Raw genomic sequence first — 18,403 nt, forward strand, 5'->3', positions numbered from 1 at the left:
AAGATATATCATCCCTGGAACTTTCTGAGGGACTAGGAATATCCCAAATTAGAGACAAGGCACAACTTGAAGATCAGCAAACAAAGGGAGGGATTCATATTCAGGAACTCATTTTCCCTCTGGAGTGTCCTTTTAAGGGACAGGATCAGGGATTCTATCCTTGGAACAAGCGCCTGGCATACAACTGGTGAATAGAGGGATAAGCCAAAGTATCCACCTGGCCCCACCTTTGGTTCTAGAATCTCTTAGCTTGTGGCAGCACCCGGGCCCAAGATCCTTCCCACCCTTTACCCCGAGAATCAGGCAGGTGACTTTGTAACATGAGTGAATGACTGTGGTGGCCTGTTGAACTCTCTGGAAGGGGTGTTATTTGGCAGGCTGGAGTTTGATTCCTTCATCGTGGCTTTGCCAATCTGAACCTTTGTTTGTTCAGGAGTTGTACAAGGGTTGCACAGGAAAGGCGGAGGGGTGGGACTTCTGGATGATTCCAAAATGACAGCCAGGACTTTTATTATTTCTGCAATCTTGAGACTTGCTGCAGAGGACAAATTCACCAAGCACCACAAATCAATCTGCCCCAAACAAAGCGAGAACTGAAATGGCCTATCGCCAAGCAGGAAACTGCCAAGGGCATATGAAGAGGCCTATACAAAGCCCAGGATCAGACAAGTTATGGAGAGTGTAGCAGGACTTGCAGAGAGTGAAGTATTGGAGAACCGAGGTGGAGTACTAGAGAGCAAGAAGGAGTGATTTCCACAAGAAGCTGGACCTGGCCAATCAGATGCAGCAAAATATCACTTTTACAGATGCTGCCAGTAGACTTCGAAAACTGAACAGGGCCCTTGGAGAGGCCTGCAATTGGCTGACTGTAAGGACTATGGCTTTGTGGAGACAACTCAAGAAAGTTTCCTGAATCGGTGGCCTATTGAGAATCCTGAAAACTAATACCAAGATTGGCAGATCCAAACAGTTATGGCTCTTTTGCCTATTGTGGAAAGGACACTATAGTGCCTAGAATACAGGGAGAGCGGGGAGAGATGAGGAATTCCTTATAGTGAGAATGTCACCATATTCCTTATACAGGTAATTTTAGATAAGAAAGTTATTGCATCGCAAGGTGAGAAGTTCACCATACCCCTTGACTGGAAACTATGTCCCTTCCACTGTACCCTGAGACAAGAAGTGGTTTGTCACTATATCACAGTGACTGTAATTGTGAGCCGAGAAGTAGCTAAGTGCTACATACCGAGACAGAGTTGTGTTTTGGAATTCCTGGCAGACACCAGAATCCCCACAATAGGGATACTTCATTTGACCCATCCTGAAACTGTTCACTTAGATTAATCCCCAAGAAAGAGACACTTTTTCATTAATAGGCCAGAAGCCCATAGGTATTAATCGCAGTCACCTCTCACTTGTAAATAATTAATGTTTGAACCTTGATTTCTCGTGGCACTTGTTTTGTTTATCCACCGCAATGAAGACATTTGTTAAATCTTGTGACTTCAACCCACTCTTGACATTTCTGATGGTGGCTTTTTTGTACTTCTGGATTCTTGTCCTCTGTAACTCCTCACTATGAAGATAATATTCCTGAAGTGTATCACTTTGACTCACTGCGCAGGTGAACTGTGGCCAATTTGTGAAGATCATTCTGTCATAATGTTCTCAGCAGGAAAGATGACCTTGAGAATAAGACGTCCTTTCTTCGAGAAAATGCCCCTCGCAGTGTTCTCTCTCATGTTCATCCTTGTAATATGAGAGAGAGGCTCCATTGCTTTGATCTAGAGAAGATGTTCAGGTTTTATGTGTCTTGGTCCAAGAAGAACCTGATTGACAAATGGCTCACTTTTTGGGGGTTGCTGGTCCTTTCAAGTTCCCTGTAAAGGTCAAAGTGATTACCAAATGGACCATCTTATTGTGCATTGTCATCTGTATCGAGATTTGGTAGTATGGAATCTGTTGAAAGAAGGTATCTATTAGAAGAACAAATGAGTTACCTCTTGTAATGTATTTGCTTATGGATGCAATCTTCCTGCTGCAGAGTCATCATCACCCCCCTCCACCTCCCCCCCTGTCCCAAAACTGATTGGTATTATGCGAACACTTGAAAACTGGGTTGTGTTTTTTTCATGGCTCTTATATTTTTCCATTTGATCTCACTTGAAACCTCAATTGTGCTTTTTTCAGGGCACATATATTGTTCCATTTAATGTTTGTGGAGCATAGGACATTGAGAAGAACTGAAGTATTAAGGCACAGGCACTCCATGTGTATAGTAGCTATGCCACGTCTGATGCCAGTGATCTCCATCATGCCATTAAAGACTTCATCTGTAGTCACACCAGTGCCTCCCAATGGCCCTACAAAGATTACCAGATCAAGTCTTTATCTGGAGCATTTCAGCTGATGAAGAATCTGTAGGATGAGCATTATTTCCATTAGAAAGAATATTAGAAAAAGAAGTAATTTGTTTTGCTGGGTTCTACAACAAGTAGAGTATCTGTCAAGAAAGCATGTTGTTGAATAAATAACGGTACTGAATAAGTACATGGTTTACTGTTACTTTTTCATGGTAGATTTGTTATATAGCACTTAATACAGAAAATTAGCCTCTTTAAGCATTTATTAGGTATAGAGGAACTATGCCCCATAACACATTTCTACTAAAATAAGTATGGTATCAATATCTGTGTGAAATTCATAATATTATATCCCTTCCTAGTAGAGTGGAACCATTGTCTATTAGTTCTATAAAGTAACTACCTCCAAGTCAGACAGATGACATCACAGGAAGTGACCTCAAATGTCAGTTGACTCTGATTATGTCATACAAAAGTACATACAAAGCCAGGTCACTCAATGTAAAATGAATAAGTCACACTGATGCAAATAAATAGTTACGTTTATTATCCACTAAATATTAATTTGGGTGTCACTGTAATGTACCATATGTGGCTTGATACTTATAACAGTGTGCCTGTGGGTTGCCTATGGTATCAAGAGGGGTGCATATAAATCCTAATTTGAGAGGAGGGCAGTAAGCTCTGCGTTCTGCCCCTCCACTGAATACCAAGGGTGCCCACTGGAAAATATTTTTTCTGACAGTCTGGGCCTCCAGGGACTTAGGGCCTGGACAGTGAAAGGGTTAAAAACTCACTCTCCTCTCTTGACATTACTCTTACGTCCCATCCCCTTTCCTCCGTACTGTATGGGCGTCCCTTCCAAGGGATGGGAAACTGAACCTTTTTCACCAGAAAAAACCTTCTTCCGCTTTAATTTAGAGGTGTGCGGGGGAGTGGGCCAGGGAGCATGTGCTGCCCTGACTAAGCCATCTGGCGCCACACCTCAGTCCCCTTTTCTGTGTCGACGGAAACGGGCCAAATTCACCAGCGCTCCTGGGACTAGCTTTGGCCATGTAATTCCACACGCGGATACTTCTTCTCTTTGTCTTTTTAGTCTTATCTATCATTCAGGTACTCGGTCCTCAGGCGTCACACTCATCCCTGGCGCATGTCGACTTCTACAGGGTTCATTAGGTGTCCATCCTGCAACGGGCTCTTCCCAACTTCGATCCCCACACCCTCTGCCATTTTGCCTTGGCCCAGACCACGGTTGGCAATCATGTTTAACGTGAGGCTTGCTGTCCTTGAAGGCACTGAAGAACAGACCAGCCAGGTGGAAGGAGCTCTTCCAGAGGTCGCCTCCAGAGGATCTCAAGAACTTTGTGAAGCATCTAACCGGGCCCAATGTAGGGCTGATATTCTCCATCGCACACCGCAAGGGAGACTCCTTCCCAGGGACTCTCCAGCGTGGGAGGGACCGGTCAGGTCCTTCTACCAACACGTGCACTGAGGCTGCTTCAGCTACCGGCCTTCAGGTCGTGGGATCCTCGGATCCTCCCGGGCGCAGTGGTGAGGGACCGGAAGGTTCTTTTACCGGGTCTACACCCGAGGGGCTCTGCCCTTTTACCGGCACCATAGCCGAGGGGCTACGCCCTAATACCGGCAATACGTCTGAGGGGGCGCCTAAACGCAGCTCACCCGACCCCCGGGTTGAGGGTGTCGCACCTACCGGGCCTAGGCCCGAGGAGCAGGATAGGCCTTGTGATCCACACGCAAGAGACTTGGACGAGGCCGGGCGCAGCGGTCCGAGCACCACGTCGCAGGCACGTGGCAGGCAGCTCGACAAAATGGCCGCCGCGCCAGAAAGAGGCACACATCCGACACCATTCCAGGAATTTGGCGATGAACGAGTGTCAAGGTGCGACTGTCCTCAACCAGGTATGTGGCCTACAGTCTACCCCTCATTTGCGCAGAGCAGCTTTCCTTTGCGTCCATATGGACAGGGTACGCAGCAGCTCCCCGCTACCCGGTCGGCACCCCTACCACCTCTTTGCCCAGTGAGGAGGTGCTCTTCGGAAAGTTCCTCTGCCTCACAAAGTCACCTCACATGAGGGTTATCATCAAAGACGCCATCAGGGAAGTCCTCCCCGCAATTCTAGTGGCACCACAGATGCTGAGGCCCCAGCACAGCCACCTCCTCCGGCTCCCCAGCCGACCCCACAGGGGCTCCACTGCAGCTTCCGCTACCTCCTGAGCCTTTGGCCGCAGGCTCTGTACCCCAGCCTCCGGCGCCAACTACTCCTCCTTCTTCACAGGATCCTCCAGATCCACAGGATACGGATGAGGATCTGGACATGCCATCCTCAGCCAGGGTCTTCCACGAACGTCTTGCTGGTCTGGCAGAGTATCTGGGCCTCCCCCAACCCGAGGTTGAGCAGCCGGCAGAGGGGGTTCTGGCTGAAGTCCTCGCGCGACGCCCCTCTGCCGAATCAGGGATACCTATGCAGATCGATGAAGTCTCCCTGGCCAAGAAGGGCTGGCTCAAACCCCACTCGGCCCAGCCGGTCAATCGACGCCTGCATGCCAAGTACAGGCAGGTGGAGGGGGATACACTCTTGCTTTCGGCCCATCCTCAGCCACACTCTTCGTTGATCGCTGCAGCATCACTATACTCCAAGCCCAGTCGTCCTCGGCCTCTTCCTCTCCGGCGCTGCTTGGCAAGGAGGAGAAGATCTTGGAGGCATATGGCAAGAAACTCTATTCCAATGCCTCTTTACATCTACGTCAAGCCAACGCCAATGCCATGCTGGCAGCCGCCAACCAGAGATTATGGTGGGAAATTGCGGACTTCCTCCCGGAACTCTCCACCAAGAGCCAATCACACTTTAAGGCGTGGCTAGCTGAAACCAAGCTGGTGGTGCATGACCTCATGGAATCCACACTGGCTCATATCGATACCTCAGGCCGTGCCATCTGTATTGCCACAGACATGAGAAGAACAGCCTGGCTCCGGGCAACAAAATTCAACCCGGATATCCAGGAGCGCATTCTAGATCTACCGTTCGCGGGGGGGGCCTGTTCCACTTCTCTATGGACGAGGAGCTGGACAAAAAGAAAAACAGCTCACAAACGGCAAAGTCTTTAACCATCCTTACAAAGACCACACCCAAATCATACACCCAATCTGAGCAGCGCACGGAAATGGGTCGTACATATGGAGGGTTCAGCGGCTTCCAGGAACGCAGATCCAGGCAGCCGAACCGCTCGCTGTCTCAGAGCTGGTGCAAGCAACAAGAATGGGGGGGAGCAAGGACTTTTTCCAGTCCCCCTCCTCAGCGACAGCCTCAGAGGGAAAGAAAGCATGACACGCCCCTTCGGGTCCCTGTGTCTCCGGTGGGGGGCAGGCTTGCTCTCCATGCACATTTCTAGTGCCAGAATTTTGTAGACTCCTGGATCCCATCCGTAGTATCCACGGGGTACCACCTTCCTAGCCCAGCCACTCCTCCCCTCCACTCCCACAGATGGGGACAGCAACTCTTTTGGCGGAAATCCAGTCGCTCGTAGAGAGCCAGACAGTGGAGGAAGTTCCAGCCTCCCAGTAAGGCTTTGGCTTTTACTCCAGGATTTTCACCATTCAGAAGAACCAGGCGGGCCAGAGAGTTTTGCTGGGCCTTTCCACCCTCAACCTTTCCTTACCCCTGCAAAAATTCAAGATGGTTACGCCAGCTTTTAAAGCAGAGACAATGTACATGGGAGACTGACTGTGCTCCCTGGATCACAAGGACGTGTACCTACACGTCCCGATTTAGCAGCCCCATCGTTCTTTCCTACGGTTCAGGATCATGGGCTACCATTTTCAATACTTGGTCCTTCCTTTTGGCCTCAACTCAGCCCCCAGGGTCCTTACCAGACTCATGAATGCCATGGCGGCCCTCCTCAGAGCGCAGGGCCTCCCATCTACCCATACCTCGATGACTGGCTCGTCAGGGCTACATCTCCGGAAGTGGTTCAACACTCTTCCCATGCCCTTATGAACACACTGCACAATCTGGGCTTCTCGCTCAATCTCAAGAAGTCACAGCTGCAGCCTACGCAGACTCTGACATTCCTAGGCGTCATCTGGGACACGTGCTCTGAGAAGGTCTTCCCGTCAGAGGAAAAAATCTCGGCCATCAAGAGGGCTGCTGCCCACTTCCTCTGCAGAGAGGTGACCTCGGCATGGTGGTACCAACATCTATTGGGTCTACTGGCAGCGGTCCTATTAGTTGTGCCGCACACGAGACTACGGATGAGGTGGATTCAGCTGCACTTTGCGACCTCATGAAATCAGGAGGGGGCTCTCAATCCGAAATTATCAACGTTCGGCCATCTCTCTGCCCAGACCTAACATGGTGGTCCAGGGACTGCAACTAGGGACGGGCAAGCCCTTTCGGCCGCCCTCTCTGAAGGCCACCATCAGCACAGACTCCTCGCTCGAGGGCTGGGGAGCCACTCTGGACGATCTCTCGGTCCACGACACCTGGACTCGACATGAGCAGGAATATACCATCAATTGGTTGGAGCTGAACACCATCTGGCTAGCGCTCAAGAGCATTCCTACCACTTCTCAGGGGCAAGGTTGTCCTCATCCAGACAGACAACTCGACTAGCATGTACTATGTCAACAAGCAGGGTGGCACCAGTCCCGCCCCCCCGCTGTGCAGACTGGCTATTAGCATGTGGGAGTGGGACCTGGAAAACGACATTTACCTCACGGCAGTCCACCTCCCGAGGGAATCCAACCTGGAAGAAGACAAGCTCAGCAGAATGGGAGCGGACAATTACGAGTGGTAGCTAAATTACCTCGTTATTCAGGTGATCTTCAACAGGTGGGGTCACACCCATGTGGATCTCTTTGCCACCTGGCACAACAAGAAGTGTCCCCAGTTCGCATCCTGGCAGGACAGGGTCAGGGCCCCGGCTCTCTGGGCGATGCATTTCACCTCCAGTGTTCCGGCATGAAAGCCTATGCCTTTCTGCCCACTCCCCTGATCTACAGGGTAATTTGCAAAATCAAGGAGTCTCACCGAATCCTCATCATTCTAATAGCTCCATGGTGGCAGGCCAGGCCATGGTTTTTGGAACTACTCAGCCTCTCGGAGGTGCCCCCGATTCACCTTCCGACAGGCCCAGCACATCTTCTGGCACAGCAGGGGGACAGCGTCATCCACCCTGCACCAGGGAAACTAGCCCTCACAGCGTGGTACCTGAGCAGGTAACGCTTCGGCATCTTAGCCTCTCACAGGCCAATCTGGAGATCATACAGGGCGCCAGGAGCAAAGCTACCAGTCCAATACAAAAGCAAATGGACCAGATTCTGCCATTGGGCAGACTCCAAGGGAATCAACCCCTTGGCATGCAATTTGGACGACATGCTCTCCTTTTCTGCGCACCTCGCTCATTCAGGCATACAGGTGCTGCACATACCTTGCAGCCATTGTGGCTTACAAGAACTCGGAGGAAGGCATTTTCTCCTCCTCCAACCCTGTAGTCAAGAAACATCTGACGGGTCTCGCTAGGCTCTACCCGCCTGTCAAGAGACTGAACCCTATTTGGGACCTTAACATAGTCTTGGGCGCACTGGCGCAGAAACCATTCGAACAAATGGCGACCAGGCTGGTCACCATCAAAACGGCTTTACTAGTCGGCCTTACCTCAGCCCGTAGAGTCAGCGAGATCCAGGCGCAGGTCGCCTCGGAGCCATATACCACCTTTCACAAGGACAAGGTAGTCATGCGAACGAAACCTGGTATTTCTGCCCAAGTTTCCATCTGGTTTCCACTTGAACGAGGAAATAGTCCTTCCTACGTTTTTTCCCGATCCCAAGGACGAAGCACAGAATGCTGCACTTCCTGGATGTCAGGCGTGCCCTGAAATTCTACTTGGACAGGACCAAGGGCTTCCGCAAATCGGACGCCCTGTTTGTCACCTTCGGAGGCTCCCATATCCCGCTGGATGGTCTCTGCCATCAAAGAAGCACACGAGGGCCAGCACAAGCCGCTTCCGGCCAACATGCATGCCCACGCAGTCAGGGCCAAGGCAATGCCCATCGCATTCCAGTGCCATGTCCCTTGGCAAGTCATAAGCAGGGCAGCCACTTGGGCCTCTCCCTCGTCTTTCTGCAAGCATTACTGTTTGGATGCCGGCTGTAGATCTGACACAGCCTTCGGACAGGCGGTTCTCAGGAACCTATTTGCTTAAGGAGGGTCTCCTCTCAACCTTGGGGCTACAATCAGTTGTAATCGCCGATACAGTATGGAGGAAAGGGGACGAGGCGTAAGAATAATTATAAGTTACTCACTGTAGTGACTAACATACTCTTAGTCCATAGTCCCCTTTCCTCCATACGTTCCACCAACCTCCCCCCCTAATAATGGTGATGTTATTAGGCAATGTTAATTCTATTGTCGACGCATCAATGGGGACTGAGGTGTGGCGCTGGAGGGCGGAGTCAGGGCAGCGCATGCTCTCTGGGCCGCACCCCGCGCGTGTCTCTACATTTAAAGGGGAAGACTTTTTTTCTGGTGAAAAAGGTGCTGTCTCCTTTCCCTGGGAAGGGACGCCCATACAGTATGGAGTAAAGGGGACTATGGACTAAGAGTACGCTAGTCACTACGGTGAGTAACTTATAATTTCTTGTTGTGGCAAGCCATTTCACTCTGCAGTGGCCATTAAACCTATAGAATGCAGCTGATTGACTTGGAAAGCGACACAATTTAAGAAATTCTGAAAGCAGATATGGGTCCTGACTGCCAGTGTGAATACACTGAACGAGGTATTGCAGTTGCGCATTTAGTTAACCTCCTCTAATTTCCTTGATAGATTAATTTCTCAAATAATTTTATGTTCAAAGAAGAGAAGCATACAAACCATGGCATGGGGTATTTTCTGTCAGTAGCCCTACAATGTTATACATTTCTAAAAGCCTTATTAACCTTTATAGTCCACTTGTAAATTCAACATAATGCTTTCTTATGTAATGTAATGTTATTTAACAGGTATTGTATTGTATTGTATGCTGATTTATAAAGTGTGAAACCCTGGCCTGAAGGCATCGGGGCAATGAAAGAAAAGACTGCAGAAGAACCCATCCCAACAAATCCTACTATCTCAGAAAAAGCCTTCAGAACAAAAATGGCTTCAAAGCTTTATGAAAACGTAGGAGGTCAGGTATCTCCCGCAGATGAGAGGGGAGAGAGTTCCACAGATTTGGAGCCAGGACTGAAATGCAAAGACCCCCAGCTCGAGCTTTACAAAACCTTGAAATTTCACACAGATTTGGGGAACATTAATGTAGGGCTCTAGAAGGCATGTACCGAGTAAGTTTCAGTTGAAGAAAAGAAGGACCGTATTGTTGAACTGCGCAATGCACTATACATAGAATCTTAAATTCAATACAACTTTTGATAGGAAGCAAATACAGTTGTCAAAGCAAAGGAAGGATATGCGCAAACCTTGGTGCATTGAAAGCCAAGCGAGCAGCAAAGTTTTGATGCACCTGAAGGTGATGAATTAGAAAATCTGGTTGTCCTAAGTAGGTGCCATTACAGTAACAAGGGAGCCCATGATTGAAGCAGTAACTACTACAGAACGTTGGTGTGGAGGGATAAAAGGAAGAATCTTTTTTAAAAGTCAGAGTTTAAAAAAACGTGAAGATTGAGGCTATATGCTCTGCTTTGGAGCCCACGGGTGACAGTTTCATCCCAAGACTCTTGACCAACCAACTGGGAGCTGGACAAGGGGCAAGGGGATCTGGCCAAAAATCAGTGTTCCAGCAATGATTTGCCTCTTGGCGACCCCACAACCAAAATATCTATATTCTCTCCATTTAGTTTCAGTCAGTTTTGTGACATCCACTCACCGATGGATGACAAACAAGCACTCAGTTTGTCTGGTGGGTCAAGAACCAGGGAATTCAGATGGAAAATCAGTTGTGTGTCGGCCGCATAGGTGTAAAAACGAACACTGTGGGCAAAATCAGTTCTGCTAAGGGACCCAAATACAGATTGAAAGGAAGAGGAGACAGAGAAGAACCATTGGGGACCTCACAAGTGATAGGCACCGGCACTGAATGGAATGGAAATAGAGACATTTGATTGATTTGAAAAAAAAGAAGAAAACCACGAAAGGGGGGAACCAACAATGCCAGGCGCTTCCAGGCACCTAAGAAGCATATGATGTTTAATCATGTCAAAAACTGCGGTGAGGTCAAGGATAATTAAGACTCTGACCTCTCCGCAACCTTGAAGCAGAGTCATGTCATCCAAAATAGATATCATCACTCTGTACCTCTAAGGGGTCTGAAACCCCCCTGGAAACGGTGCACGGTAGAGTTAGACACGAGATGTCATGAAAGTTGCGGAGTGACAATGAGTTCCATTCAATTTAATTACAGAGGGAAAAGTGAGATAGGCCGATAATTGGCATGATCTGGAGGAGCGAAATGAGTTTTTTTTTAAAAAGAGGGGTAACCAATGTGTGATTCAGAGGGATAGGGATTGAATCATCAGAAAAAGAATGATGAAGGGCTTCGGTAAAAAGAGAAATGGATGTAGCTGGTAAAGACTAAAGAAGATGTAGGGGAATAGGATCCAGTGGGGATTAAGATTTAAGTTTACCTAGTGCTAGACTGACAACTGCATCTGTAACAGGATGAAACTGAAAAACTTCCAAGTTGTCACACTCCATCCCAGCCTCTATTAGATTAATGGGCACTGCTGTGGCAGACCCAACTGAGTCAATTTGATTAGGAATTTTGTCGATTGTATCATCAAAAAAAGTGCTAATCAAATCACAGATCACTTGAGAACGCGAAGGATCAAGTAAGGGGGGGGGATGAGGCAAATTCCTTAGTAATTTCTAAAATGCTCACTAGAAGAGCACGTTGCCATCACAATATGGTCCGCATAATATTGAGATTTTGCCCCTTTAACAGGCGTATGAATGTCCGCAGGGGCCAATTTGTATTCTTGCTTGTCTGTCAAAGTATAGGCAGAGCACCATTTGCGCTCTGCCCTATGGCATGCTCATTTGAGAAGTCTGAGGTTTGGTGTAAACGAAGGCACAGAGGACTTAGAACAACTTAGACTAGTTCTAACTGTGCTAATTGATCAGCGGTCGTGGGCATTGCTTTCACCAGAGCAGTACAGGGGTTCAGAGCACCAGTGTCTCAAGCAAAAGCTTGGCTCATTGAGTTGGGAGCGTATTCTTCCAACAATCTAGAGCATGCTGAAACATAGAACCCACATGATGAGAAAGAGGGGAAAAAACAACAAAGATATAACAAAATGTTGGGACCACATAATGGGTAAAGGGTGGATGCCAGTAATGTATCTGAAAACATTAAATCAAGAGTGTTTCTTTTATTATGTATTGAAAGATGGTTACACAGATAGAAATGATGATCTGCCAGTGCAGCAATTAACTTTGCGGCATATAGATCAACAGCGTTATTAGGATTGACATTAAAATCACCCAACATCAGAAAGTTAGGGAAGGTCAATATTAAATCAGAAGTAAATTGAGAGAATTATTTTATGAAAGCAAGAGTCAGACAAGGAGGGGGCCGATATACGACTACAAAGACAGCTGGAGATCAATCAAAAACAATTCTCATGGTAAATTATGAGCCAAAGAGATGGTCTGACAGTTTAGGGAAGCCAGATGGACCAAGGCAAGGCCTCCACCTACAAATGCACCCGGTCCAGCCTCTTCATCATTTAACTAGGAGGCAGCAGTTGAACAATATCTGTATCCAAGGAGTCCGAAAAACATGTTTGTGGCAGGCAAACAATATCTGGCTTAACATCTACTAAAAGGGCATGTAAATCATCTTGCTGTGCCCCCGCCGATCTGTCATTAATCAGTAACCCAACATCGGAGGGGCCACCGAACCTGTCCGGATATCGTCCCTACTAGGACATGTTTGTCGTAGTGCACTAGGCCTATCAGATCTTCTGCCAGTTGTATAAATGAACCTACAAGAGCAGGCACAGGCGTCAGCTCTGGGCGATCAGGAAGAAAAAGAAAACCCAATGGGAGCCCAATAGTCACCGGCACTAACGAGATTTGCTACTCCATTGAGTACCTCACCAAAACGCAGTCTTGCAGATTATCGGACTGACAACCTGTACTAGTGCAGGGAACTCCCAGATTTTGATTTCCTAGGTCCATTTCTAGGTCATTGTGGCATGCAAGAGAGCTCCAAGGCCCGTCCATGGCACTGACTGGCGCAGATAAGCTTAACTATGTCACGCCCTCTAGGTACGCCCACTCCACACACATGCCAGCCAACGCACATAAATGCCTGAAACCACCTGGGCTGCAGCATGTCAGTTGATTGCATTAAACAAGGTAGAAAGATTTCCCCTAAAAATCAGAGTTTAACACACTCAATGATGAACCTAAAATTATTCCATCACTTTGCCACCCTTATAAAAAATGTCATTCTGATTTTTCAATACCTCAACAAGAATGCACTGAATTAGCCTATGAATTAAATTGTAGGCGAGTAAGCACGAGAAGCGTTCTTACATTCAGCCTCTCCATGGTCGCCAGCACCGGCACATAAGTGACTGAAACCATGTGGGCTGCGGCGCGTCAGCTGCTTGCAGTAAACAAAGAGGAAAGACCGCCCCTAAAAATCAGACAATTTAAAAAAAATTAAACACACTGAATAAAGAACCTAAAATGATTCCTTCAATTCGCCCGCTTAGAAATCATTTATTTCAGTTTTTTTTAAAATGCCTCAACAAGAATGAACTGAATTAGCCCACAAATTAAATTGTCGGCGAGTAAGCACGAGAAGGTACATAATGCCTTGCCAGTTTAAAACATTGTAGAAATGTGATTTCAAGGTAACCTCTCTGAGTGAGATTTAGAAGGAGGTGATATTCACTGTACCCTCTATACAACTAATCTCTATTAATGACTTGGAAGAAAATAGAAGAACTAAAGAACAGACTCAAAATGCCTTTGCCTTGGTGTTAATTAACGGTTCTCAGTGGCCATTCAAAAAATGACTGGGCTATATGACACCTGCATTGGTATTTCAATCCATAAACACATTGCAACTTCACACAGTGGTAGAAGTGTGCCAAAAGAAGAAGTGGAACTGTGACTCCGGTGGGGGTTGGGGAAGGGAGCAAGTTGCGACACATCTTTCAAGGGGTTGTGGATGAGCCATGTTTGCAGCCTAGTGTGTTGAAAAGGCAAAATGACGTCCTTGGTATTGTTTTTAATGTTTTCTCCCAGCTGGGCATTCAGTTGGAACATTTATATTTTGCCCTTGTGAAATCAATTGCCTCTACTCGTTAATCTTAATTCTGTTGGAACCCATACTTAGCATTTACTGAAACACATCCGCTTCAACTGGGGAATACCATTAGACACATGTGTGCTGCCATGAATACAATGATGTAATGTGATAATACAATTTGGTAATAGTATGTGGTCCTGAAGCCTACCACAGGAGTGCATTACAGTAGTCCAGGAGGCTAGTCACTAAGACCCTACGATAACAGCACACTTGTCCAGTGGCATGAAGGGGACAATCCCACGTTAGCCCCTCAATGTTAAAATACAATCCTGTGGAAATGGCCTCAACCTTTACCAATTATATCATATAAGCATTAATCCTGAGATAATAACTTGGCAAGTTTAAAAAAAAGCATGGGGAGATGATGTGTGAGGTGAGATCATTTCTTAGTGTTAGCACTACTTCTGATAGATAATTGAGATGAATCCAGATGGTCCACCCAGGCTGAATTATCATCCATGCTCTGTGAATGTATGGTGAATTAGATGTAAGTTTAACTGTAGCTGCCACAGGCTGGTAAAATTAAGAGGTATACTTTAACCTCAAAAAGAACCATTCCAGCATGGTGAAAGAATCTGTAAAAAGTAGTGGAACTATTAAACAAATAAAAGTAGCGGTAGTCGGCTCCGAATAGCTCCCGCTCACTCCGATCTCTGTCATATTTTATATCATATTATGTTACTGCTTGATCATTGGCCATCATGTCTATTCATTTTGGCAGTGTTGCACATTAGGAGCCTTATGTAACTGACACTAGATGTGCTTGAAAATGTGTCTAATGGCTACTATGGTGTGGTTGCGTTTGGAGGTTGGACATTGCTCACCACAAATAAGATGACAGTGCAGGATGAATAGAGGAATTGATTTCTGAGATTAGCCTTGTGCCTGCTCTTGCAGAAGCATTTCTTTGAGTCACAATATTTGATAAATTGCATTGGATAAAGGTCCACCCATGTTACTATATTTCATGTTCATGCTAGAATGTTTGACAGGGTGACATTAGATATAATGTTTTTGAAGCTGTTCAGAAATACAAAAGTAGACCTGCTCAAATTAAAATGAATATTGAGGAGGATCATGTTGTTTTCTGGCATTTCCAACCTCAGAACCAACTCCAGAATGGTGGCCATGCCTTTGAAGATAGAGGGCAGGAGACAGCGGAGTAAAACATCTTTCCTTTGTGCATTGCTATCTTCTTACTAGCTTGATATTATTGTGAGATAGTTGTTTAGTTTGTGTTAGTTTGTTTGAATTGACCATTTTGTACCATCCATTTCCTTATGTTGCATGTTGACCATCTCTGACCATTTCTTGGCAGCAGGGACCATCCCATGTATCCTATCTTTTGTGAAGATGCAATCAGATTACTGCGTTCCCGTAAGATGTGCCGTACCTATTCTGAGGGTGCTTACAATGATCTTGAGAGGTATACATGTTGCACATTACATTAATGTGGCACAGATTCTTTCAATATTTATTTTTGCATTAGTCAATTCATATTTAGGTAAAATAACAACAATATGTATTGTTTTTGTTTTATGTCAACTAAATGTTTAACAAATGTGACCTGATTAATATGTCCAAAATGTTCAAAGTGTAAGAACTGCAAACATGTATCCAGTTTTATTTACATCTACCTAACATAATGTTGGTATTGACTAGCAATAGGGGTGTTGTGATTAAATTCAATGCCTCCAATAAGTACACAAACTAAATGGTGACTGCATTAAGGGCACTTTTCTCTGCAACAGTCCCACTTCTCCTCAAAAGGGGTTTTCTACAGAGATAACTGCTGCAAAGAATACTGAGAAGTTCTGGTGACCCCGGCAATGGACACAGGGTAAAGTGGGTAGTGGATAGTGATCCGAGCTCTACGTTAACTGAGTGCAGCAGGATTAGTGAACTTTTGTCGTCATGATTCCGAGGGAAGCCTTTAGAGCAGCAGCTGGTGAAGGCTTATCAGCAGCACAGCGCAATAGCACCATTGTCAGAGTGTTGTGGAAGTGAAATATGGAGCTACAGTTTGAGTGGGATAAATGCTTAGCTTTGGAGGAAATGTGAATCAGGAGACGTTTCAGTTTCCGTGGTGGAATCAAACCTCTTTAGTATCGTACGCAAGAACTTTCAGCCTGGTATTTGATATTTTTTAAGTCGTCCCTATTAACACATTCTGAAAAAACAGATATTCATAGCTTGCTCAGGTCTAAGGTATATGCTGAGTGTTTCAGAGGACCTACTGGCTTCTTACGTATAGGCCTCAGAAGACCTGTAGAACAAGGTTTACCAGGGCTCTGTTATGTAACCAAAAAAGAACACCCTTCCCGCTAGAAGGGATTTCTTCCACCATGAACAAGGTCCCACGCTGCTGGCCTCATCAACAGACTGATATCGTACTGATAGCATAGGCTTCTGGGACTATTGTGCTTCTGTATTCATGATATCCAGTGCATCTGGCTTCTGATGCTCATTTTGAAATACATATTTCAAATTGTAACGATCAGCCACTTATCCCTAGGATCTCTTTGTTACCGGTCACATCAGCATCCGGGATCAGTAACAAGACAGACACTGAAAACATAAATTCAAAGTGGTTTATTAGAGAACTTTAACAGTGCAGGGTTAAAATAATAAACAGGAATGACATAAAGCTAAACTGAAATGTAACAGGATAGATCCAGTGAATTTCTTAACTAAAGTGGCAGTGCAATTAAAAGTTCAAAACCTGATTTCATGCAGACATATAATGTGCTTGGGTTCCCTTCCCAGGTCAAAAATTAATTAGAAACTTGTTTTTAAGCAAACTCTTCAGTCTCTCACTTTCTGGGATTTGCTCTCTCATAGGGATCATGGAAAGCCCTCAGTCCCCCTTTTGTCCATTCTTTGGTGGTTTTACTGGCTAGATCTCCAGCTTCTGCATTTTGCTGGACTCTGCCTCCATGGGATCATCAGAATCTAAGATGCTGGGAACGAGGGGCTCGAGAAACAGGCCTGTAGGTCCCAAAGTCCTGGATGGTGGGCCCAGCCAATGTGGTATTGCACGTGGGTAGTCAACTACTCTAACTTTCCCTCCTATTATTCCTTTTCATCTTGCTTACTCCTCCCCAACTCGTACCAAACTCCTCTAGTCCTCTCAGCTAGAAATGGCCTACCTCCTTTTGTAGCATTATCCCAGCTTCCTACTTCTGCTCTAAATTCCTTCCTCAAATCCTCTTGTTCCCTTGTTTGCCCTTCTGATTTCCACTCCTTCACTTTCTTTTTCAACTCCTGCAACAGCATCTTGTCCCTTTCCTCTAGTTTCTTCTCCCTTTGTAACCTCCTATCATGGTTGTATTATTCTTTCCCCTCTTTCCACTCTTCCATGCCTTCTTCGCTCCTTCGGTGGACCTTTCCTTTTCCATTCCAAAATCACTACATACCCACTATATCTCCCAGTTTCTTCCCCCCCTTCAGGCACCTTCTCCTTGAAAATCAATTTTCACCAAGTCATTCCTATCCCAACAACCTTTTTTGCACGTCTGGGCGCTTCTGTCACACCCATATTCTCAATGCCCCTCTCCAACTCACAGCTGTCTTTTGTACCTTCTTCACCCCTCTAGGCAAAACTGTTATCCTCACCCTCGAGATATTTCTCGCTATCACCTTCTTCAATCATTTGTGATCATCTTTACTGTCTCCTGATCCTGCCTGCCCGGCAAACTATCGCCCAATCTCCATCACCCCTTTCCTGGGCAAACTCTTGGAATAACTGGCCATCTCCCAGCTTACTCTCCCCACTGAATCTGTCTCCATGACCACCAGTCTGGGTTCAGAGCTGCCAGAGGCACGGAAACTGCTCTCCTGAACACCCGTGAAGATCTGCTCTCTAACCTTGATTCCAGCATTCCTTCTGTCCTTATCCTCCTTGATCTTTCCTATGCTTTTGGCACGGTCAACCATGCCATCCTGATAATTCGACTCCGTGAGAACCTGGGCATCACGGATCAGGCTCTGGAGTGGCTGATCTCTTTCCTCTTAGACCGCCCCTCCCAGGTTCAACTTGGTCCCTTTCTTTTCGCCATCTGTCTCTCTACCTGTGACGTTCCCCAGGGCTCTATCCTCTCACCCTGGTGTTTCAACCTCTACTTGTTCCTTTTGGCCCAAGTGATCTCTACCTTCTCCTCTAACTCTGTGTTATGCATATGATACTCAGCGTTCCTTCAGGCTCCCCTCAGCCTCCTCGCCTCTCTCGCTCATTCCTGACTGTCTATCCGTGATTCAAGATTGGTGCACCTCCAACGATCTCTGCCTTAATGCCAGTAAGACAGAGATCCTTCTTTTTGGGTCCCCTGCCCCTGCCCCTCTCTCACTTTGGCAAACCACCTTGGGTCCTCTTCCTTCGCCTTCCTGCGATGCAAAAAACCTTGGTGTCATCTTCGACTCCACTCTCTTTCTCTCCTCACATCTCGGACGTCGCCAAGAAGTCCCACTACCAGCTGCACCTCCTCAAAGGGACTCTGCCCTTTCTCACTTCCTCCAGAAGCTCACTGTCTGCAGAGCCCTGGTTCTCTCTAGGCTGGACTACTGCAACAGCCTCTTTCTCAATCTGCCTTCCTCTACTCTCTACTCTCCGCCCTCTGCAACTAATCCAGAAGAGGACTACGAGACTTATCCTAGGCCTCAAGCCCAGGGACTGTATTTCTCCAGCACTGAAATCTCTCCACTG

At 46.6% G+C, this 18,403-nt stretch overlaps 1 protein-coding gene across 13 annotated transcripts in view; it reads left to right on the forward strand.

Moving 5' to 3' along the window:
• Positions 1 to 18,403, forward strand: part of RIMS2 (regulating synaptic membrane exocytosis 2) — a 2,919,733-nt gene that overhangs the window by 2,074,051 nt on the left and 827,279 nt on the right. For all 13 annotated transcript variants that reach the window (XM_069621474.1, XM_069621475.1, XM_069621476.1 and 10 more), the window contains one exon: positions 15,020 to 15,127. In XM_069621474.1, coding sequence (XP_069477575.1) covers positions 15,020 to 15,127 — 108 coding nt within the window. The remainder of the gene's footprint in view (positions 1 to 15,019; positions 15,128 to 18,403) is intronic.

Source organism: Ambystoma mexicanum, chromosome 5q (genome assembly GCF_040938575.1).
Source record: "Ambystoma mexicanum isolate Mex_15411 chromosome 5q, UKY_AmexF1_1, whole genome shotgun sequence".
NCBI classification, from domain to species: Eukaryota; Metazoa; Chordata; class Amphibia; order Caudata; family Ambystomatidae; genus Ambystoma; species Ambystoma mexicanum.